The 23,030-nt window shown below is 42.0% G+C and overlaps 1 protein-coding gene and 1 long non-coding RNA gene across 5 annotated transcripts; both read right to left on the reverse strand.

Annotated features, from left to right (window-relative positions):
- Positions 1 to 1,830: 1,830 nt before the first annotated feature.
- On the reverse strand, positions 1,831 to 22,319 carry RESF1 (retroelement silencing factor 1). 3 transcript variants are annotated; one of them, XM_081926711.1, is made up of 5 exons: positions 22,162 to 22,319; positions 13,300 to 13,367; positions 6,459 to 11,790; positions 4,241 to 4,318; positions 1,831 to 3,466 (listed from the first exon to the last, which is right to left on the reverse strand). In XM_081926711.1, the coding sequence occupies exons 3-5, from the start codon at positions 11,758 to 11,760 to the stop codon at positions 3,324 to 3,326; spliced, it is 5,523 nt and encodes a 1,840-aa protein (XP_081782837.1). In that variant the 5' UTR covers positions 11,761 to 11,790; positions 13,300 to 13,367; positions 22,162 to 22,319; the 3' UTR covers positions 1,831 to 3,323. The 3 variants fall into 3 exon arrangements, 2 of the variants coding, with proteins under 2 accessions (XP_081782837.1, XP_081782838.1); XM_081926712.1 differs by lacking the exon at positions 22,162 to 22,319 and adding an exon at positions 22,014 to 22,142; XR_014172132.1 differs by having other exon boundaries at positions 3,328 to 3,466; positions 4,105 to 4,318.
- On the reverse strand, positions 4,725 to 6,452 carry LOC309378893. 2 transcript variants are annotated; one of them, XR_014172262.1, is made up of 3 exons: positions 6,235 to 6,452; positions 5,529 to 6,193; positions 4,725 to 5,174 (listed from the first exon to the last, which is right to left on the reverse strand). It is a non-coding gene; the product is annotated as an uncharacterized lncRNA (long non-coding RNA). The 2 variants fall into 2 exon arrangements; XR_014172263.1 differs by having other exon boundaries at positions 4,725 to 6,193.
- Positions 22,320 to 23,030: the final 711 nt, after the last annotated feature.

A 23,030-nucleotide genomic window follows, 5' to 3' on the forward strand; every position in this document is an offset into this window, starting at 1 on the left:
TAAACCACTGAGCCTTGGGCTTGCTGATCAAAAGGTTGGAGGTTTGAATCCCTGCGGCGGGGTGAGCTCCCGTTGCTCGGTCCCAGCTCCTGCCAACCTAGCAGTTTGAAAGCACGCCAAAAAGTGCAAGTAGATTGATTGGTACCGCTCCGGCGTGAAGTTAAACGGCGTTTCCGTGCGCTGCTCTGGTGTCCATGTTCCGCTGCACCAGAAGTGGCTTAGTCATGCTGGCCACATGACCCGGGAAAACTGTCTGCAGAGTGGACAAATGCCGGCTCCCTCAGCCTGTAAAGCGAGATGAGGCCTCAACCCCGCTCTTTTCAGTGCCTGCGTCTGTGCATACGAGATTTTCGGCGCCGTAGAAGCAAGTCCCTGCGCCGCACTGTGCTGGTTTAGCGCAACACGAGCAGGTGGCTCAGTTTGGGGGTGGATTGGGGGGCTGGTCAAACAACCTCCGCAGGCCACTTCTGGCCCATGGGCCTTAGATTGCTGACCTCTGCCTTAGACCATGTGAGGGGTATTAGGTTGGAAAATTTCCATTTCGCCTTTGAGTCTTTCTCCAAAACTCAGTGAAGGATATAAAATAAACTCTCCTGAAGGAAAGATTAAATAGTCTGGAGGCTGGAATGTAGACTGTGGAGAGAGACCTTTGCTTTTAGGTCTGTTTGAATTATTTTATATTTTGGAAGATGCTGAGCCGCTGCTGGACAGCGCAATACATTGCATGGATAGTCTGGACCAGGGGTCAGCAAATTACAGCCCGCGGGCCGGATCCGACCCAATTGCCCTCTGGATCTGGCCCTCAAACAGTTCTGCAATCGCCGCTTGGATCGGTGTGATTGCCATTTTTGTCCCTTTTTCTTGCCTGGCTCCATTTTTTTGGTGATTTTTCCCTCCCTCACACACACTGCAGCAGCGCTGTCTCCCTCCTTCTTCCTGGCTTCTCCCCACCCTGCAGAAGAAGGGGGCTGGGCTTTGATAGGAAGCCTCGCTGCTCGCCTCTCCCCATGGCTGTGCTGTGGGCTGGAGGCTTGGGTGTGCCTGCTGGCCCCATGCCTAGCACCCCGGAAAGCTGACCTGAAAAGGAGAGGCACTGCCACCGCCGCAGAGTCCCAACCTCAGGCACAGCAGTGGAGGAGGTAGGCAGGGGGAGAAGGGCTGCAGGAGAGATGGGGAAAGAGAAGCCCCCTCCGCCGCATGTGCACCCACCACTAGATCTGGGGGCAGTCAACCGGCCCCCTCCCAAAAAAGTTTGCTGACCCATGGTCTGGACATATCATTTGATGTATTCTGTTTTCTTTTATTAAAGATTTCTGCCAGTAAGTTTTAATAATATTTTTATGGGTCTGGACAATGATTTATTCCAAAAGGAGTCTTTTCTTATGCTTCCAGTCGCTTCAAACTGCACAATATTAATATCTGCAACAGTCTGGTACTTCTACGCAAATGGGGATGTAAAACTATAAAGGCCCCTGTGGGAAAGGAATGTAAGTCAGGCTCTAGCAAGAGGCTGAAATGCTGCTCTGCAGCTACATGAAGCTAAGATTGAGATGTTATCTGATCACATAGCTGATGTAACGCAAACAGTACATGAAGTGCTCAATGATAGTCGTATATGAGAGCTTTTGTTTTAAATTGCTTCAGCAGTTTGAATCTAGACGCCTCACCCACTCACCTCCATTGACATTATACGAGCTCACAGAATAGGTGGACCCCAAACAAGGGCCTTGGACGTACCTAGGGATATTGTTGTATGTTTGGAAAGATTACTTCAACCACTCAGATTAAAATTCAAGCAAGTATTCTTTCAAATACACAAAAAAAAAACCATTGACAAAATAAGTATGCTTTTAATTGCATTAAGAAACAGTAGCACTGAGTTCATGTAACTTCTTTTTATAAAAAACCACAATCAATAAATGACAATGTTATAAAGTATCATCAAATATACAAAATAATACAAAAGGCACTTAAAAATGAATATTCAACATCAGAATAGTTTCTAGGGCATATATTTGGAAACATACTTGGTTGTATTCCCAGAGTGTTGTTCAACTGACAATAAGGCTTTTAGCAGTGGAACGGGGGAGGAAACAATTTCAGAGTGGGTGCTCCACCCCCTGAAGCACCCACCCTGAAATTTGCTCCGGATGGTTGGGGATCTTCCAGAGAAGATTCAGTGGGGCATAAGAGCTGCTGGAGGAGGGAGAAATCATTTTTGTTTCCCTTCGGCTGAAAGAAGCCTTAAAGTCAGCTGAGTAATACAGTTAAGTACAACCCTTAGCTAATATAGCTTACAGAGGATTTGTTTAAATAACTGGCTGGTGAATCCTGATAATATTTTGACTCACAAAGTTTTGGTCAAAATGCAAACTGGGTTTTCAAATACAATTACATTTCAATCAAAGTGGAGATATTCAACAGAGGTATTTGCAACTTTTCCTTATAAAAAAACACATCTGAAAATCAACAAGTCTCAAATAACAGAAAATTATAAATAAAGTGAAAAGTTTGTAAAGTTCAGCAAAACTGGATAGCAGCACACAGTTTCCAGTGCTCCCTGGTGCATACCCAAGGCTTATCTGCTTTTGTTCATGTTTTTAACTATCTCTCCAAAGTTCAGACAAAACAAAATTGCTCTCTCTCTTAAAAATGCTATGATTGTTACAGATACAGGACAGTTAACAACAATATAACAATATAAGTTAACAACATCACAATGAGGACCATCAAACTGGAAAAAGAAACAAGTATTTATATGGCATGTTACAATTTTATTGATTACGCAGAATCTATTGAACATTGCTTCTGTCCATCAACTGCTCATGGGACACTGTGGAATGACACTTTGGTCTATTCTCATTAGGTCTTGATTCTAATGTATTTAACACTATCTCTGCTCTTCAGAGAGGGGGGTGAGTTGAAAATATTGTTATTGTTTTCTTAGTTTTTATAGGAAACCGATAAACCAATAAACTATATTTTCATTACATGTCTTTTTAAAAAGAAGGATAAAAATCCACTGGCTTCTTTCTGCAATTACATTGCTATCATCCTCGTTTTTTAGACAAAATGATGGAATTAAACAGACAGGGGAATTTATTAATTGCAAAATGTGAGACATTCAATTGTTAAAATTATTTGTAAATTCTATGGGAAAACAATTTTTGAATCTTTTCTTGAACATAAAACATCTCAGTGTGTGCAATAATCATTTTTACAGTGCCCACCCCGTCAGTCACTTTTTACTTTATGGCCCAATTCCATCAAATACATGCACCATAAACAAGACATGCCCATGATATTACTCACATTTGTGACATTTAGTTTAAGGGAGTGCTATCTAGGCTTCGGCTTCTTTTTTCCAGATGCATTTTCTTGTAGGTCTGAAATGTAGCTTTAGAATCCTTCACAGGCATTCCATCCAATAATTTTATTGCAGTATCAAGAGGAATGCCATCATTAACTGCAGAATAGTGAAACAATTGCACTGTTAATCTGGAGGATTTATAGAGATAGACAGACTTGCAAAATTCAGCTTTTCCTGCCAAAACTCCAAAGCTATATATAAAAAACAATACTGGGAGTAAGTCCGATTGAATCTGCTAAAACGTACTTTTGAGTAGGCAAGTATAGAAGTGCATCATTACTATTCAACCATGATATTCAGCTAGCCAATAAGTTTGGTTTAACACGCTATGCTGTGTTAAGGCTTTCCAAGTTCACTCAAGCTTCAAAATACTAGACAAGTCACAACCTTAACAGACATGTTATTGAGGCAATATAGGTATGGCATGGTATCCTGTGCTGTGGCTAGTTCCACCACTATCTTGGAGCTGCCAGGACAGAGTGGTACACCTAAGAGGCTAGTTACATCTGTTCTCTGCAATAGACATATATGTTGTCCATAACTAGACCACCTTGGACAATATTAATGTGGAGAGTTGGTTGAAGTCTGGACTTTGGCACTTAGGGAAGCTTCTTCTGAGAATGAAGGGTCCTCCCTCCATCAAGTGCCTCACTAAGTGCCAAGTCAGTTTCAAGCTAGCATTCAACCTCACAAAATCAAGTTTATTGATTTATAACAGGAAATCAAAAAGTTACCTTACTTTTTGCTGCCTCCCATTTATTTCATTTGTAAATTTTCTGATGAGGAATTCTGCAGAACTTCTGCACTATTTTGCGATATTCTGGTTGGCCCTAATTTTGGCATTATCCTTATATGGATTTTAGAAGTTACCTTGAGCTTCACATTCTTCAGTTTTCCTTCTCTTAACAGGGTTGTAATTTAACCAGTCTTCTCTTTTACTTTTGACAGCTGCAAGTGATAATTGCAAGTAATGAGTAAACAGTCAGTTGTCTATGAAATTCAGACTAATATACTTGGGTCAGGGACAACCACAAACACCCCACGGTCGATGTAGTACAATGATCTGAAGCAACCCATGTATTCATAGATCACAAAATATACAAAGTTGTTCTCTCACTGGCTATTTCTCAACTATTAACTTCCTTTACTTGGAAACCCTCTAGAGCCAAGCATTGGTGAAACACATTGCAAAAAATGCCCGCCTTTTCAATACTCAAGGGAATTTACCTGGAGGCTGTTGCACCTAAAAGCCTGAGCTACATGAAACTTTGGTCTGTTTCAGCGGGGTTTTCAGAATGTTCAAGAAAATGAAGTGACATTTTATCATGCTTGATTGATGTGTAATAAAGCTTAAAAATATTACATGCAAGTACATAAACTGATACTGAGGGTTTTGAAGGTCAATTTTCAACTGAAACCAAAACTCTTCCAATGTATGTTGAAATTACTGGACTTAAGAGATGGTGAAACGAGTGTTTTAAGCAGAGAAAAATCAGTGTCAAGATTTACTAACGATTGGAAACTTCTTAATAGACTTTTTGAATAAAAATATGAACTTATGACATCTGGGTGTGAGGACTGAAGAGAATATTGGTCTATAGAAGATGGATTGTTCAGTGGATGTGTTGAATAATTATCTATATAGCTAGCAGATGAAGAATGGGATGTTCTTTCTTTATTTCCCCTCCTCCTCCTTCCATTTTTATTTATTCTATGTAACCAGAATGGCACCATCCACACACAATAGGTTTCTCCCAATGTTAGAAGTCAATAAAAACCTTTAGACAAAAAACCTAAGGCAGATCTCTAAAAGTTTGAATAAGTCAAATAATTATGGTAGATTTCTCTGAAAGACCCTCCAAAACCAGCTCAATTGTGAAATACTGACGGACAGGGAGGAAAACTAATATTTTGCTCCACCGTTCCTCTGGCTTGGTTTCCAGAACCTTGATATCTTGGTCACTCTCCTCTGCATACGTTCTAGCATGCATCAATATCCTTCTTAAATTGTGGTGCCCAGAACTGGACCCAGCATTCCAAGTGAGGTCTGAACAAGGCAGAATAGAGCAGTACTGTTATTTCCCTTGATCTGGCCATTATAAGTCTGTTGATGTAGCCAATACCATTACCTTTTTTGCTGCTGCATCTCCCTATTGACTCATGTTAAGCCCCCTATATCCTTTTCACATGTAGTATTGGAAAGCCAGGTGTTCCCCTATCTTCTCCACGCAGAGGACCTACTACTTGCTCTAGGAAGGCACAATCCAACTATTCAGTCTATAGCAGACATCCACAGTAAGGTCACTGTTGTTTCTCTGTCTTCTATGCTTCAGATGCTGGATCTCTTCACCAGTGAACACATCCCTTTACATATAATTCTACTCCTCCTCCCTTCCTGTTTGTTCTATTCATTTTGAGCAGGCTATACCCCCCAATTCCTACATTCCTGTCATGAGTCTCATCCCACCAAGTTTCAGCAATGCCCACCAGGTCATATTTGCTATCCTGTATTATGAGCTCCAATTCATCTTGCTTGAATCCCATACTCTGTGCATTAGTATAGAGACAACATAAAGCATGATTCATTCCCTCCAGCTATTTCCTTCTCGTAGTTTCTTGTCCTTTAACAGGTTTCTGGATGCTTAAGTATTAATTAATCATATCATTCATGTTAACCCTAAAAAGAAATGTACTCAAGCTCACCACTGTTACGTATATGCATTTTAATCATCTAAGTTAGCTAAGTACCTCTAAGATTACTTCACTGGTTACCTGCTAAGACAGTCTTTGTGAAGCTAATGAGGAACTCTGCTATGCTTGCCTCTCCTGTCAGTCGAGCACAGCTCATCCACAAGGCAGGAAACTTTCTGTTAATAAAAGTTAAAAGCATCTTGTGTCTCAAGTTTCCTGCCTTGTGGATGAGCTGTGCTCGACTGACAGCTCCTTGACACCAACACGCACACACAAAACACATTTTAAAATGTAAACTTAAGCAGGGGAAATACTAAAACTAATACAAGTCTGCATTTACAACTTCCTATTTAACAGGAGTTGTATTACAGGTTGGCTTGATCATATCATACCGTACCTGTGATAGGGGTTTTGTCTTTTTCAGGAAGATTCTTTCCATCTAAAAGTTGTTCTTCTGAGACTGATTTTCCAAACAATATCTCTGGGCACATTTTGAACTCAAGCATTTTCGGTTTCTCCATTTCTGGATGCTGAGAGGATGCGCTGCTGTTCTTTTGATCCTCACACAATGCTGAAGCACTACTGGATTTCACATGCCATACTGGTTTGGAATGTGAATCTAAGTTTGTCAAACAAATGGTTTTCTGTGCAATCCTTTTGAATGCAACTTGGTTCAAATATTTTTTCTTTTGTTCTCTTTGTAGAGAAATTGACAGTATACCAGTTCTTCTGCTGAAACATGTTTTTTTATCAGAAAGAGATCTCTCAAGTCGCTTGTCTCTATTACGAGTATCTAGCACAGTCTCTTTAACCGAGAAGGGAGTTTTAAGTATATTGGAAGCATGGCTCATGTGTTTTGGTGATGCATCTAAATGATTTCTGTAATTGCCTACATTTTTCTTCTCTTTTGAATACGCAAATTTTTCCAAATTTAGCTTCAGACTTTTCCTTTGAATACTTTCTTCATTGTGTTCAATATGCTCAGTCCTACTTGGTTCATTGTTTATCCTCGTGTGCTCCAAATTTTTTTTGTATCCGTAGTTTTTCTCAAAATCTAATTTCTTCCTTACATTTAAATGTTCTGGTGAAAGCATGGTAGATTTATGCTGAGGGCTCTTAATTTTAATACTGTTTATATTTGGGGACTTTATGGCATCATTATTCTGGTTTACCATAGCCTTATGCTTTTTTCCTATTGCCATTTTTCTCTTCAAACCCTTACTCAAAGTTGGTCCCTTAATAATGCGTGTTTCATTGGAGTCCCGTTTAATTTTATATCTTTCTTGGTATGTGTTGCGCTTTATATCTATTCTCCTTCGATGATCTGTCTTTGATCTTACAACATGTTTTTCTTTTGATGTTCTCTGTTTAACCGAGGTTTCAATCTTGGAGAGAGTTCTAGCAGCAACCACTTTTAAATCTTTTGTGCTTGAATGGCACTGTGTTTTATCTGCAGAGACATTATCTCTCTCACGTGTGCGGTTCTGTATTTTAATTTCAATTGTTTCAGTCGTCCAAGTAGGAGAAGATGTATGGAGTGGCAATTCTTCCATTTCCTGCTTGACAGGTATATTAAGTTCTTGAGAGCCTAGTTTTTCTAGAGATGAAAGTGGAACAATTTCAGGATCTATTTTAGATTCATTTTCTTGAAGACCAGTTTTTGCATCAGCTTCTGGTTTGACTTTAGATACAGTTTTAGACTGTGGACAAATGTCCACCTTCTGCTTTGAGGCAACTTTTTCAGGCAGTATGCATTTACACGGCTCCACTCCCATTGTTGAAGCTAGCCAACCCTGGAGGCAGCAATATTTATGCTTACTGGGTTTTGCAGCTGTTGTTTCTGCTGAGATATTTCGGCTGTCATAAGGTACAGCTTGATCAGTTTGACTATGCCTTTTATTCTCTTCCATCAAGTCATCTTTAAATTCTGTTGAAAACTGGTCAACTTCACAGTTTTTTGGTATGTTAGAGGAAGATTGACTCCGTTCAGGAAACATTTCTTTCATCTGTTCAGAAGTTAATATTGTTATTTGTATTTGTGAGGGAGTTTCCACAGAACTTTGAGGCTTTTCTTCATCTTCTTTCTCACTTAGTTTAGTCACAAAATCGTTATTCTCTGGGGTTTTTAAAGCCTTTGGAAAACTGATTCCATAAGGAAATTCTTTCAAGAGTTCAGTCAGCTGATCGTTTAGTACTATTTTAGGAGCTTCAGTGTCGATTCCAGAATCTGGTTGATTTTCTTCACATAGCACATTTTTTGTGGCATCCTCTTTTGCAGTAGCGTTCGTTCCATCTGCAATACTACTGCTGAATATGTTTCCCTTATTTACAGGTAAAACCTCATTATCACTGCTGAAGTCTGCACTATGAATACAATCATAGAGTGTATCCTGCTTAAGTTTCTCTCCTGAAAGAGGAGTACTTTGGGGCATGGAAATGCTTTTTCCTTCCTCAGAATCAATGACATTCCCCTCATTTGAAGCTTTCCCACTTTGAGGAATCTCTAAATTCGACAATTCGTCTAACAGCTTTTCTGTAGTGGCATCTGATAAGTGGTCTTGGGATGGCAAAAAGGTATCTCCTTCTGAGGCACTCATGATAATTTCAGATTCACTTTTCAAAAGGCCAGAATGCTGCTCACTATGATGCAAATACGGCATATATTCTTCTGAAGTGTCATTTTTCTTACTAGACTTCAAAGGGCTACTATTAAAAATACAAGCAATTTGTGAATTGTAAAACTCATCACCTTGTACAAGAGTACACACACTGGATATCTTGAACAGAGTGTCGTTCAGCACAACTTCAACAGCATCTCCTGGTTCTTGCAAATCTGAACTACTTTTGAAAGATTTTACATCTTTCTGAGGAACTTGATGAATTAAGCAATCCTTGTTCATTTCAGCTTTCACTATCAAGGTTTCTTCACTGGATTTGGTGGTTTTTTCATGCATATCTATATCTTCTTTCTTAACAGTAATACCTGTGTTTGAAGATGAACAAAGAGTTCCTCCTGCCCCTTCATCAGCAGCTGGTACTAAGGACCTAAGCTCTTGTAAATTACATACACCGTTTTCTTCAATAATTGGATACATTTCTTCCAACAGAGATGAATGAGTTTTTTTCTGCACTTCATGTTGAATACTCTCTTTTGATATTATCAATGGAGTAACAATGGCAACTTGGAGTTCAGAACCCTTCAGTAAATTGGAATTTACGGCATCAAGTTTTTTTCCAAGAGAGGAAGGTGCAGAAGACATAGTTGTTTCAGTTGATCCAACTGTAACTTTAGTTTGGTCTTTCTGAGTTAATGAAGTGGGAAGATTTTCCAAAATCTGCTGTGTTTTTCCCCCATCTACTCCAACTTCTGATAAGGACAAAGACACAGTTGAATCTTTATTTTTACATAAGTGTTTCAAAGTTCCTGGCAAATTTTTGGTCCATAAAGCAAGACCTTTTTTTACTACCTCCCAACTAACGTCTGTCATTACAGAAGGATTTCCAGTAACTGAGGACTTCTGCATTACGCCTGCTTCTTGAACAGTTGCTTTCTGAAGAGAAGCTAAATTAAATGTATCACAAATATTTTCATTGCTCCCAGCTACAGTTTTTCTTTCATTTTTTTGCAGACAAGTGTTACTCTGCTCAATGCACTCTCTGTCTTCTTTTTTTGATAAGGATGATCCATTTGAGGCAGGTGGGTTCTGATTTGAACTCGGAACATTGTCAGTAAAATACTGGCCAGGGATTTCCATTTTACTCTTACACCAACTCCCCAATTGATCGATGGCAGATCTTGTAGTCAGTTCATAACCAGGACCATTTTTTGTGCATGTCAAAGGCACTTGGGTAGAATCCATTGTAATGTTTGACCTCAGTTTAGAAGCATCATCAATATTATTCACACGAGTTTCAGATACATCACTGCTAGAAAGCATAGGAGCACTAGATGAATGATCTTTGATGGCCAAATGATGGGACCCTCCTTTTTCAACATAATCGTTAAATAACATATTTTCATCAGTAGTACCTTTAAGCATATGCCTTAGAATTGGCTCTAAGTGATTATTGGTTTTCACTGATAAAGGAGCATATTTGACTTCACCAGAACTGTAGGACATAGGAGGAAATGATTGAGTGGTATCATGTGGAAGAGGCTGAATTGCTTGATTGGAATCCTTTGGCAGTGGCAAAGACAGATTGAGATTGGTATTGTAAGAAGCAAGTGAGGTGGCAGCATTTTGACTCTGAACAGCATTTTGATTGTGAACGGAAGTGTCAGCAGCCTGACCATTCTGTACTGAAGATAGGTACATTTTAAATCTCATTTTATAGTTATCTAATTTTGAAAATACCTTCCTCAATTCATGCAGTTTTTTTCCATCCAGTACTAGTCTCTCTTTTGTTATTTTATCCTTCAAGTTCTCAGGAAAATGTCTTGAGCCATTGGCTAGATTCTTTTCTTGTTCCAAAGTCCTACCCGTTTGTGGTGTTAAAGCGACATCAGAAGGAACTGTTCCAACAACTCGCACACTGTTACAAAGGCTTGCTCCAACTTCAACTGATGACTTGGCCAGTTCATTAGGAAGCTGATTTGAAGTCCTATATCCATTTGCACTATATGGAGTGTTGCTTACTGCATTAGTTTCTTGGGTGAATGGTACAGATTGATGTTTTTCACTAAGCTGAGTTGAATACAGATTACTACTTTGATCCAACCTAGGACTGTGGTAGTTCTGTACATTTTTATGGGATATATTTGCAACTGCCTGTCGAAGTACAAACTGTCCATGGTTTCTTTGTGCAGGAGGAACTGGGTATGATGGTGGATTTCGATCTTGAGAGAAGGTCTGTGCTGCATTCTTAGAATTATGATGGGCTGGTACTCCATACTGTATAGGACTTACAGTATTAGGGGCATAGTATTGTGAATGCAAAGCTGCTTTCAGGCTTGAACTTGGGCCAATGATTTGGTTTTGAGTATTTTGCTGTAAAGGGAAAACAAGACATGAAAGGTTCTGCTGAGAATTTGAGTACTGACTTGATGCCTGGTTAAAAGGCACTGTAGTATCTATTTGGTAGGTAGCAGGTCCATTAACATGATAGTAGTGCACCGGCGTTGGCAGTCCTATTGAACATGTATTACTTTGGCTCTTTTGCCAATATACTGAAGTAGTCATAGAAGTAGAATGATTCTGTAATGGTCGATTATTGTAGCTATCCAAGGCAATAGGCAGATTAACTGTTTTCTGAGGTATATTTTGCATAGGATTTTCAGTACTACCTTGTACGACTACAGGGGAGGAAATATGCACATTCTTTGTCAAACTCGAATTCTGAGTCATGCCATCAGCCATCTGGACATTCTCAGAGGAAACATGTCCAAGTGAATTGGGATGTAGCGTAAGAACAAGGTGGGCTGGCTGAACGTCATTATGTACAGATGTTTTAGGCAGAATAGGACGTAAAGTATTGGAGCCTCCAGGATTTTGAAAAGGCAAGTTATTTGCAAGGGTATTCATTCTATTAGAGAGTATTTTTATGGCTTGATCATTTCCAGAGTAAGTTCCAGAATTTTGAACAGATGCATTTGCTTGAAAATCTGCTGCTGTAAATTGTTGCGACTGATGTTGTTCCTGAATTTGAACATTGTTTGTCTGAAAGTTGGAGGTCAGGGTAGATCTTGTGCTCCAATCCATTGTGCTGATAGTTCTTTTCTTTTCAGGAATCTGACAAGTGAGGGAGAAAATAAAAGATTTTAAACAAATATACTTTCATGTATGCAGTAATATTTAAAAAGTAGGAACTGCAGAATAATTCCCTGTGGGTCGGGCTGACAACACACCAATAAGTTCACTGTAAGTTCAGGGAGGAAATACATAAAGGTAGTTTTGTGAATTCTCAGACATATAGCAATCCTATGCACATGTATGTGGGAGCAAGTAACAAATTTACATCCAAATAAACCCGCACAGGAACAGGCTGCCAATAATAATAATTCAATGCAAGGAGATAATGCAAAGCTAGGGACAACAAGACAACAGCACAGCACTATCATGCCTTTAATGTGTGGAACTGGCTGTTCTGTAAACAGCTGGCTTGGGGGCAATTCCAGTTGGGAATGTAGCAGGGCCAGGGCTTAAAGTCCTCCCCCCATACACCATGGTCTCAGTCAAGATCAGGTTAACTAGGCAAGGGGTAACTGGTGTGACTATTCAACTAGGGCTGGGCAATACCTGGTTTTCAACATATTAGCAGCTAAATGCCGCAACATGTTAATGTATCACAATCCATGGGATTTATCTCAGCTGCTTTTTTCCACCTCAGGAAAGGAAGAAGCAATCAAGATACACTGACCAGCCCTAAATGGTGAGCAAGCCCTGGTGTCTCTCAGTCTCACATACAAGTAAGAGGAGTGTGCGGGCTGTGTTGAACCACTCCGCTCAGCTGGGGAGGAGCCTCCCACTGCTAGCTGAGTTAGTGAGCCGGAAGTAGAGCTTCATTAAAGTGCTCTGCTGAGGTGCAGGCGGCCGCGCACCCCTCAGTGTAGAGCAGCGTAGAACCATTTAAAGAAGCCCCCTACCACCGCTTGAGCCAGTGGCAGGGCGAGGGCTTTGTTAAACTACTCCACTGAGGTGTGGGCAGCCAAGGGAGGAACAAGCTGCATAGGCCCCAGGCCTTGCTGATGCAGCTTGTTCCTTCCTCTGCAGTTTTGAGGGCCAGAGAACAATAGCAGCTTCACCTAATGGTATGCCGCAAGTGAAATCAGCGCTGCTCCCAAGTCCCTCCACCGCCAGGTGAAGGTGCCATCGTACTCTGGCCCTCAAACTGGTCCTGGTAGATGTGTTGATACATTGCCCAAGCTTACCACCAACCCCCCCAGCTCAACTTTCTGGTCACTGAAGGCAGGTGGGTGGGACAGACATGGTCTGCCGAGAGAGCTGCTTTCCAGCCCCTCTCAACCGCACCCTTCCCACTTTACCCGATTTCAAGTATACACACAGGATCTGGAAACATAACTCCATCATAAGTGTGGGGGGGGGGTTAGGGTTAGGGAACAATGATGACAGCTGCATTAAAAACAGGTTGTGTATGTTTCTGCTTCATAAACTCATGGAAGCTGTGATTAGCCATGACAGGGCACTGTAATGCAGCACATTAAAATATACATATCCCCTAGTTTCTATGATCTGCAAAAAATGAACAGCAACTGAATTAAGTAACAAATCAATACTTACGACTGGTTATTTCTGAATTTATCCAAGTTTATTTAATCTTCAGTAGTATCAGTATTCTCATAAGGTTTCTGAAAAACAAACAAAAATAATGCATGGTTCCCATACATCTATACTTTTTCAATACATATGGAATTGCTACACAGAAAGATAATAAAGATGATATTCAAAGAGAAGTGACAAATTTGGTTAAGATTGATCTGCCACTTAAAAGCATAACATCCCTCAATACACAAGTATCGTTCACAAAAAGATGCACGAAAATATCTTAAGGGGTGGGGGTGGGGGGATAAAACAAAGGTTTTAAATTAGCTTAGGTCACAGTGCCCAAAATAAGGAAATGTAAAGTGAGCCACTTTTGCTCTAGCAGCAAACATTAGCTCTAGTACAACATGAGACAATAAAATAATTGAAATCTCTACAAAACTGAAAGGATATCTATTTAATTGTGCTAAGAAACTGAGTGGAAAGGATTGCAATTTTTTTTTTAAAAAATGACTTATAAGATTGGTTGCTGATTAGTTACTGGTTATTATATATACACTAGTGGCCAAAATTGTGGAAACCCTTTGGAAAAAAGTATTTCAGAGGCTTGATGGTTCATAACACCACTTTTTGGGGGTAATACTATAAAATTATATCAATAGAAAGATAATTTTATGAAGAATGTAATGCAATAACATTTATGAAGGATTATTTATTATAACACCAGTCAAAGAAGAAATGTGAAACACAGAAAAAATGATATATACTAAGATTCTCAGAGTATCAGTTACCGTATTTTTCGCTCTATTGGACACAGTTTTTCCCCTCCAAAAATTGAGGGGAAATGTATGTGCGTCCTAATGGAGCGAATGCAGGCTTGTGCCATAGCCGCGCGCAACCCCTCCGGCAGGGAGAGGCTGCACGGGGCTATGGCTTCTTTAGCCCTGCACAGCGTCTCCCAGCAAGGAGAGGCTGCACGGGGCTAAAGGGGAAGCCAAAACAGCGAGTAGGATCCATCCCGCTCGCTGCCTTGCCTTCTTCCATAGCTGCGTGCAATTCCTCCGGCAAGGAGAGGCTGCACGGGGCTAAAGGGGAAGCCAAAACAGCGAGCGGGATCCATCCCGCTCGCTGCCTTGGGTTGTTCCATAGCTGCACGCAACCCCTCTGGTAGGGAGAGGTTGTGTGCAGCCTGTACGCTGCTCTTTGGGGCTGGGGGGGAAATATTTTTTCTTGATTCCCCCCCCTAAAAACTGGGTGCGCCCTATGGTCCGGTGCGCCCTATGGTGCGAAAAATACGGTAATACTTAGTTGGGTAACCTTTAGCTTTAATTACGACCTAACAACACCTTCCCATGGAATGAACCAATTTTTTTAGTTCTGCAGCTGTAATAATGTGAAACCAAGATTGAATTATTGTCTTTATTAATTTGGTTTTATGGCTGCATAGCTTCTGACATAACCAGTTTTTTTAGTTGGATCCATTCCATAGATTTTTAATTGGGTTAGGGTCTGGGCTATGTATATTTGGGCATTTACATTCCCATTAATGATGCAATTCTGCCCACACATTTTGTTGTCATACAACTCCAGATCATAACACTAACTAGGTGTTTCATGTTAGGTGTAGTACAAGTAGGATGTAAATCTTCTCCAATTCTTCTCCTCATGTATTTCATGCCATCACTACCAAGCAGGGAGATTTGAGTCTCATCATTTAAAGTAACTGTCCCATTGTTCCGCTGTTCAATTAACATGGGTTTTAGCCCAGTTTAATCTTTTCAAACAGAGGTATCAATGGCTTTTTCCTTGGAATTTAGACCATATTCCTGCAGTCTGCGCCGAATAGTCCTTGCAGTCAACTTCACGTTACACTGCGCCATGTCATCTTGAATACATCCAGATGATTTTCTTCTGTCACGTAGGCAGTCTCTTAATTCTTCTATCATCACTTGCTGTTGTGCACCTCTTCTTGCCTTTATCAGGCTGATTTTCTAGTAACAGTCTCCTTAGGTAAAGGTAAAAGGACCCCTGACCATTAGGTCCAGTTGTGACTGACTCTGGGGTTGAGGCGCTCATCTCACTTTATTGGCCAAGGGAGCCGGCGTATAGCTTCCGGGTCATGTGGCCAGCATGACTAAGCCACTTCTGGTGAACCAGAGCAGCACACGGAAACGCTGTTTACCTTCCCGCCAGAGCGGTACAGTGGTGCCTCGCAAGACGAAATTAATCCGTTCCGTGAGGCTCTTCGTATAGCGGTTTTTTCGTCTTGCGAAGCAAGCCCATTGACAGCTTAGCGGATTAGCGCTACAGCTGTCAAGCGGCTTCCAGCGATCAGCTGTTAAGCAGCTTATCAGCGGAACAGCTGATAAGCGGCTTAGCGGCTTAAGAAAAGGGTGAAAAAAGCGAAAAAAACCCACAGGGGGATGCAAGATTTTTTTCGTCTTGCGAAGCAACCCCATAGGGGAATTCGTTTTACGAAGCGCCTCCAAAACGGAAAACCCTTTCGTCTAGCGGGTTTTTCGTCTTGCGAGGCGTTCGTCTTGCGGGGCACCACTGTACTTATTTATCTACTTGCACTTTGACGTGCTTTTGAACTGCTAGGTTGGCAGGAGCAGGGACCGATCAACGGGAGCTCACCACGTCATGGGATTCGAACCGCCGATCTTCTCATCAACAAGTCCTAGGCTCTGTGGTTTAACCCACAGCACCACCCGTGTCCGAGTCTCCTTACACCTCTTCAAAATTTAGAAATGCCACCTTTGGTTTAGTTTCCACCAATTTTTCTTCTAATTTCTTCATAATTGTAGCCTTGTTCACTTAATACAGTGGAACCTCGCAAGACGAAATTAATTCGTTCCGCGAGTTTTTTCTTCTTGCGAAGCACGGTATCCCATAGGAATGCATTGAAAATCAATTCATGCGTTCCTATGGAAACCGCTTGCGGGACTGGCGATGCGGAGAAGGGCTTTTCTCCCCACCGCAAACCTTCAGGACAGGTCCGGGAACAGAGGGGAAGGCGCGCTGCACTTCTCTGTTCCCGGAGCTTGCGGGGCTTGCGGTGAGAAGGGCTTTCCGCCCCACCACCAACATTCAGAACAGCATTCTGAATGTTGGCGGTGGGAAGGAAAACCCTCCTCCCACCGCAAGTCTTCAGGACAGGTCCAGGAACAGAGGGGAAGGCGCGTTGCGCTTCTCCTCTGTCCCCGGACCTGTTCTGAAGGCTGGCAGTCCACCGCCAGCCTTCAGAACAGCCATCCGAAGGCTGGCGCGGGGAGAAGGGCTCTCCACCCCACCGCCAGCCTTCGGAGGAACCTTCCGAAGCCTGGCGGGGGGAGGAGGTCTCTCTGCCCCACCGCCAGCCTTCGGAGGAGGTCCAAGGACAGTGGGGAAGACGCGTTGCGCTCCCCCCGGAGATTTCCCTATGGGCTTTCGTCTTGCGAAGGAAGCCCATAGGGAAATTCGTCTGGCGAAGCACCTCGAAAAACAGAAAACTCTTTCTTCTTGCAGGTTTTCCGTCTTGCGAGGCATTCGTCTTGCGAGGTACCACTGTAGTACTATTTTACATTGCTTTCTGGGTGACCAGTCCTCTTTGCACCATTTCTTTAATTTTATAATATTATTTTTTAATTTATACCTCGCCCATCTGGCTGGCTTTCCCCAGCCACTCTGGGCGGCCTCCAACAGAATAAAAACACAGTAAGAGACCAAACATTAAAAACTTCCCTAAAAGGGCTGCTTCAGGTGTCTTCTAAAAGTCAGATAGCTGTTTGTTTATTTCTTTGACATCTGGTGGGAGCGCATTTATTACAAGCTCACTAAATGAAAGGGGGAAAAACCTCAACCAACTAGATAGCAATCATATAACATGCTGACAAACATTCTCCTCTCAGCTCCAGTACATAACATTGATAGCTGAATCCTACTGTGACCTGATTGGATCATTGCCATAACAAGATGACACCTGATTGGCTCTTTAAACACTCATGCTCATTGACTACTTTCAAATGAAGGAAAGCCACTGCATATCAACCTAAGCAAGCTGTGCTTCTATTTCTAGTTATTTGACTATAACTTATGATAGAATACAGATAATTAAACAAACTGTTGCATTACATTCTCCATTAAATTATATTTCCACTGATAACTGCAACCTTAATATTTCAGTGTTGATTAGGGCTGGGCAATATCTGGTTGTTAAACACTGCACGAGCTAAACATTGAGATTTCGATATATCACAGTATCTGAAATAAGGCTGAAGCTATGTAGAGGCGAACAAGGTAATATCCTGGCAACAGCTACTACTTATAGGTCTAACTCTGTAAAACTGATAATTTTTTACTTACAGTTAACATATTGTTACAACTGTTATAGTACTATTGTACCAATAATGTTTAAATTAGCACAATTTCTCTGAAATTAATCAGTAGCATAGATATCAAAAGGTAAGAGAATGTCCCCTAAAAAAATTAAAGTCAGTGTAACACTTTAGGATATGCAAATATAAATCACTATTGAATCTGATTGTTAATTTTCTTTTCTAAACCAAGCCAAAAAAGAATGGTACAGATACATTTTAACAGAAAATATAAACAAAAATTATATTTTTATTGCCAGGAAAATTTGCATTTCTTTTATAAACCAAGCCAAATCAGAAAGAACAGATAAAATTTTACAGAACAAAAATTATTAAATTAAATTTCTGTTTTTTTCAAGGGTAATTTGCATTTTGGCAATCTCTGGCAATAGAGATGCCTTTTGTATTTGAAGAACATTGCCAGCTGTGCTGAACACACTTTCCCTCCCCCTTTTATTCTGAAGCAACTTACAAGCCAAGCATGGTACTGGGGGAGGGGAGAGTTCCTTCCAACTTGCAGCAGGGTAGTGCCACAGGGGAGCTCCTCTCTGGCTTCACAAAACCAAGCACACCAACAAGGGAGGGGAGAGATAGAATATCACACATACACAGGGGAGGGGGGAGGAGGGAGAGAGGGAGAGGGAGAGGGAGAGGGAGAGAGAGAAGCAGGGGAGGAGAATAGGGGCTGGATCACCAGAGCAAGGAAGGAAGCAACTTAGAACTGGAATGGAAAGTTAACAGAGAGAGGAGAGGCTGGGGACAGTGTTAGAAACTGGGATAGCAAAGCTAGCAGCCAAAGCACTTCTAGGAACTGAGTTGTGGGAGCCAAAACAAAATGTCTAGGTGCCACTTGGGGGGGGGGGGCAACAGTTTATTATTTTGATAAGCATGAAGTAATGTGAAAGTCAGATTAAGTGACACATTTTTAGCAGATACTGTTAATACAGTGGTACCTCGGGTTACGTACGCTTCAGGTTACACACTCTGCTAACCTAGAAATAGTGCTTCAGGTTAAGAACAGAAATTGTGCTCTGGCGGCGCGGTAGCAGCAGGAGGCCCCATTAGCTAAAGTGGTGCTTCAGGTTAAGAACAGTTTCAGGTTAAGTATGGACCTCCGGAACAAATTAAGTACTTAACCCGAGGTACCGCTGTACATGTTTAATTTGATGTTCACATTAAAAATATAGGTACCATAGTTCAGTTTTCAAAACACTCTACTCTTTATCATTTAACTCCTTAACACATTGTCTATCCTTAAAATATACTCAAGCTTCAAAGCACATACATTTCAGTAATCCTTGTGTAGGCTGAACCTTGTCCTTGCCAGGGAATCATTAGCCCGTGTCCCCAGGACCGAAGAGAGAGAGCAAAAAGCACCAGGAAAGATTCTTCTTTGGAGAAAAGAGTTTATTGCAATCTGTGCACAGAGACAGCCAGCAGAATAACTTCTGAAAACTGGCTGCAAAGCAATACACATCAGCAAACTTTCTTATACTTTTTGAGCATTCTCCCCCCTCCCATACTTTCCCCAAACTTCCCCAATCAGTTGGCAAGTGTTCAACTTATTCCCTTATATGGCACATCTATATTGCTTGCTAAACACCCCCTCCCATCTCCCTCATACATGTCTTTCTGCTGGCTAAGCACCCCCTCCCCTTTTGCTTGTACATGTCTTTCTTATCTTTGCATTACTAAGGCAGGAAGCGCAAGGCAGGAAACGGCCCCTTAGCAGGCCTGGCCAGATTTGCAAACAGCTGCAGTTTCTTGCTAGCTGGCAAGGCAGGAAATGGCCTCTTGACCTGCCAGACAGATTTAGCAAACAGCCACTGTTTGCTAGCTGTCTGACCACAATTGCAGAAGCCGGATTAGCACAGAAATTTACTTAGGTGCAGATAATATTGAGAGCAACCCTTCTTAGGTACAAGGTACAGAGAATATTGAGAGTAACCCTTCCCTCTCCCTTCACTTGAATATCAGCCAGGGACAAAAAAATGGCACCCAGACTTTTGGAAGCACTCTCAAATGGAGAATGTTTAGGCACAAAAATGTGCCTGGTGCCCTGCTAATTCCAAATCCTGGCTGGGAAGAAGTTTCTCAAAGCTCTGTTTCGCGATATCTGCTTGGTGATATTGGTGTCAGCCTGCTGTAGCAACTTGTGGCAATTTGCTGCTGCTGCTGAAGGACTGTGACTGCTATCCCTTTTTCAGAGAGCTTGGAGATACTTGAGTCAGCCTGCTGCAGCGATTTCTTGCCGTTGTGGGAGGCAGGGAACAACTGAGGTGGAGTTGGCAAGAGCTGCACACACAGAAGGAAGTTGGCGTCCCTGTTTTTCCAATATTGTGCTTTTTGTATACCACACACACATTTGCGATAAATTGCAATGTCAACAGTTATCACGATTTGATGTAAAACCCAGTATCAAACGATATATTGATTTATAGCACAGTCCTAGTGTTGCTTTGCAGTGAAAACTAGTCAGGGATTTAGTTTTAGTTTATTTAGTTGCCTTTTAAAAGCGCTGTAAAATGGCAAGGTGCTGCAAACAAAAAAAATACTTTTTGTTTTGGAAGTACAACTATATATTGCTTCATCAGGGGAAACACTGTTTCCCTACGCACACAAAAGGCTACAGCACCCAACAAAGAGCCAATATTGGGTCCTAAGGGTGATGGACATTCCCTGAATTTATCTTCTGTATATCTGATTGTCATCACCAGGAGATGGCACAACCTGTTTTGCAGACTTTATTCTCCAAACAGATAGCATACCAGAGAGTCAAACAGCAGGCCCAGGAGTTTGTGTTCCCTCAGGGAGGCCAAGCCAGCAAAATACTCATAGCAACTGGGGGGTGGGGGGGACATCTGGCAAACCAGCCAACCGAGTTCATGTTCATGTTCAACACGGCTCAATTAAAAACAGCTGCTCTGCTGAACAATCAATTCATGATATCCCTTTCTTAGATGAAATTTCTAGATGCTAGAATTTCATCTTGAGTAGGCCACAAATACAGTATATTTACTATAACATGCCCGTATCTCAATACTAAAACCAGTTCTACACAGAAATAGTAACAGCATAAAGAAGTTATAAAATCATAATACCAAATAAAACACAGATTAAAATAGCTCTAATCCTCATGATCCACATTGTTCATCTAGAACCTATCAGCATCAAGTTAGAGAATAGGGAACATACATCACACAGGAATAAAACATTAAATAACTTAAGCAACTGTTATCAAAATCAAAATCCTGGAGTGTAAGGCTCCACCTTAAAAGCTTTGGAGTTTCTTCACTCTATCTAGCCAACACCAGATTTAACTTGTGGCATTAAGCCAATAATATCCCAGAGGAAACTGACTCGTGTTTTCACAGGACTAGTGTTTTCACAGGACTAAACAAACAAACAAACAAATATCCTACCAATTCGCAAACTTCATCAGGTTGATTTACATTTCTACTGAAAGACCATTAACTGACTAGGTTATTTACAGAAAGTTAACTCTTCAGGGTCAGAACACAGCTCTTTTTGCTGCTAAACCAAATATTGTCTAAAGGCGAGATCACTGCCTATCACGCAAGATGTAAAAGCATCATCTTCATGTATCAAAACAGGTAAGGACCCTTTAAAATATTTATATTCAGAATCCACCAGAGCCAGATTAGTTTTTATAAACCTTGCGACTGAAAATCGCCACTTGGTCACAAGTGGGTGTTCCTGAGTCGCAAAAAAACAAACATGACTAGGACTGAGCTGAAGATACACAAGTAGAAAATAGATTATATTTATTTCAAAGTCAATTCAGAGTTTTTCACTTTTATCCACTGAATTTCCCAGTACTGTACTGTTTTAAGAATATGTATTCTTAAAACAAAATACATATATACATAGAAATAATTACTCAAGGGGAATTTGTTCTGGTACAGCGAAAGTCAGCTAAAGATAATCTTTGAAAAACAGCAAGATTCAATCCTGGCCTGAATTTTTAAAATACATATTTAGCTTTTTACCAAAAAAAAAAAGTGTAGTAACAGACTTTGCTTTGGATTCAGATAATATTTTACCATTGGGAAATAGCACCTTGTGAAGATCACCCAGTCACATCTGTGAGGGAGGAATAAAATCAAGTCTCCAGAGTAACAGCACTACCAACTCAACACAAGCTAGGAAATTTCAGAGTTTCTTTTATGCGGGGGGGGGGGGGGCTCTGAGAAGAAGGGATATCAGATCAGAGCCCTAGCAGCGCAGTCACACTGTTACAGAACCCTAAAAAGGCGATAAGGGGGTCGGAGAGAAACGAACTGTGCTTATCTCCCCCCAACACTAATAACAAAATATGAAACAATCTCCTCCCGCCCTCAGAGATCAACAACTTACCTCTGACCAGGGGGGAAGCAAGTCCTCTCTCCACACTTTATGGACTCTTTAAATGGAAAAAGTAGATGGTGCGGTGGGTGGGGGCGCGTCGGGACGGGACGACGGACTATAAAAACGCATCTAATGACAAAATAAACGTGACACTTACGGCGGGCCCATTTATCCTCGCCAAGTGTGGAGCTGTTTCGACATCGTTTCCCTCCACGGGGCGGCAGCGGTCCTCGGGATCCTCGCGGGAAGCGGATTTTCACGCCTCGCAAAGCTGCAGCGACGGCGCCAGCCACCTCCTCGGCCAGGTTTGCGATGCCCGGAATCGAGCCTCTCTTCTCTCTCTGCTGCGCGAGGGAGGCGGTCGTAGTGGGGAGCAGGAAAAGAGAAAGGGAGAAAGCCATTAGGATTCGGCGTTACCTGACATCACAGGGGTGAGGAGAGAAACGCGGAGGGGAAACCGAAAGCTAAGAGAGCGCTCGCCTTCGCCCGACCAGCGCGCGCGCGCAATTCTCGCCTCAGACGCCGGGAGGCTGGGGAAATAATCCACAGCGGCGCGAAGGAAGAGGAGGATACCTCAGCGCCGCAGCCTCAGCCGCCAACCCCCTCTGCAATTAGCTGCGTTAATTGGGGCCGCGTTTTTATTTCTCCCCCCCCCCTCTTCCCGCTCGCCATTTTGAACCCACTCACGTCCTTTCCCTCCCAAGCCTGCCTCCCCCCCCCCTCGTACCCGTTTTGTTTCTACGCCGCCCGCGGCATAGCGATCCTCCGCCGTGGCCGAAGAGGAAGAGAGAGAGAGGCAGGCGACGCCCCGATGGGCCTCAGGCGACAACTCTCCGGGAAGAAGCGGAAGCGACTCTCCAGAAGCGCTTTCCGCCCCTCGCTCTCCAAGCAATAGGAGAGAAAAAGACTCCTCAAAGTGCCAGCTTTTAGAAGGCGGATAAGCCCCGCCGCCGGGCAAAACGGAGTCGGGAGTCCAGAGAAGAGGAGAGTCTGAGCAGCGCTCTCTAGTCTCTCCCTTTCTGAAAA

The sequence above is a fragment of the Podarcis melisellensis genome (assembly GCF_964234715.1).
Source record: "Podarcis melisellensis genome assembly, chromosome: 10".
NCBI classification, from domain to species: domain Eukaryota; kingdom Metazoa; phylum Chordata; class Lepidosauria; order Squamata; family Lacertidae; genus Podarcis; species Podarcis melisellensis.

Excerpts from the sequence above, each read along its gene's own strand:
- RESF1 (XM_081926711.1), bottom strand. The coding sequence starts at position 11,760 with ATGGATTGGAGCACAAGATCTACCCTGACCTCCAACTTTCAGACAAAC. Across the intron at positions 4,319-6,458 it reads AGACAAAACCCCTATCACAG|CTGTCAAAAGTAAAAGAGAA; the intron begins GTACGGTATGAT and ends TATCACTTGCAG. Across the intron at positions 3,467-4,240 it reads TGAAGAATGTGAAGCTCAAG|TTAATGATGGCATTCCTCTT; the intron begins GTAACTTCTAAA and ends ACTATTCTGCAG.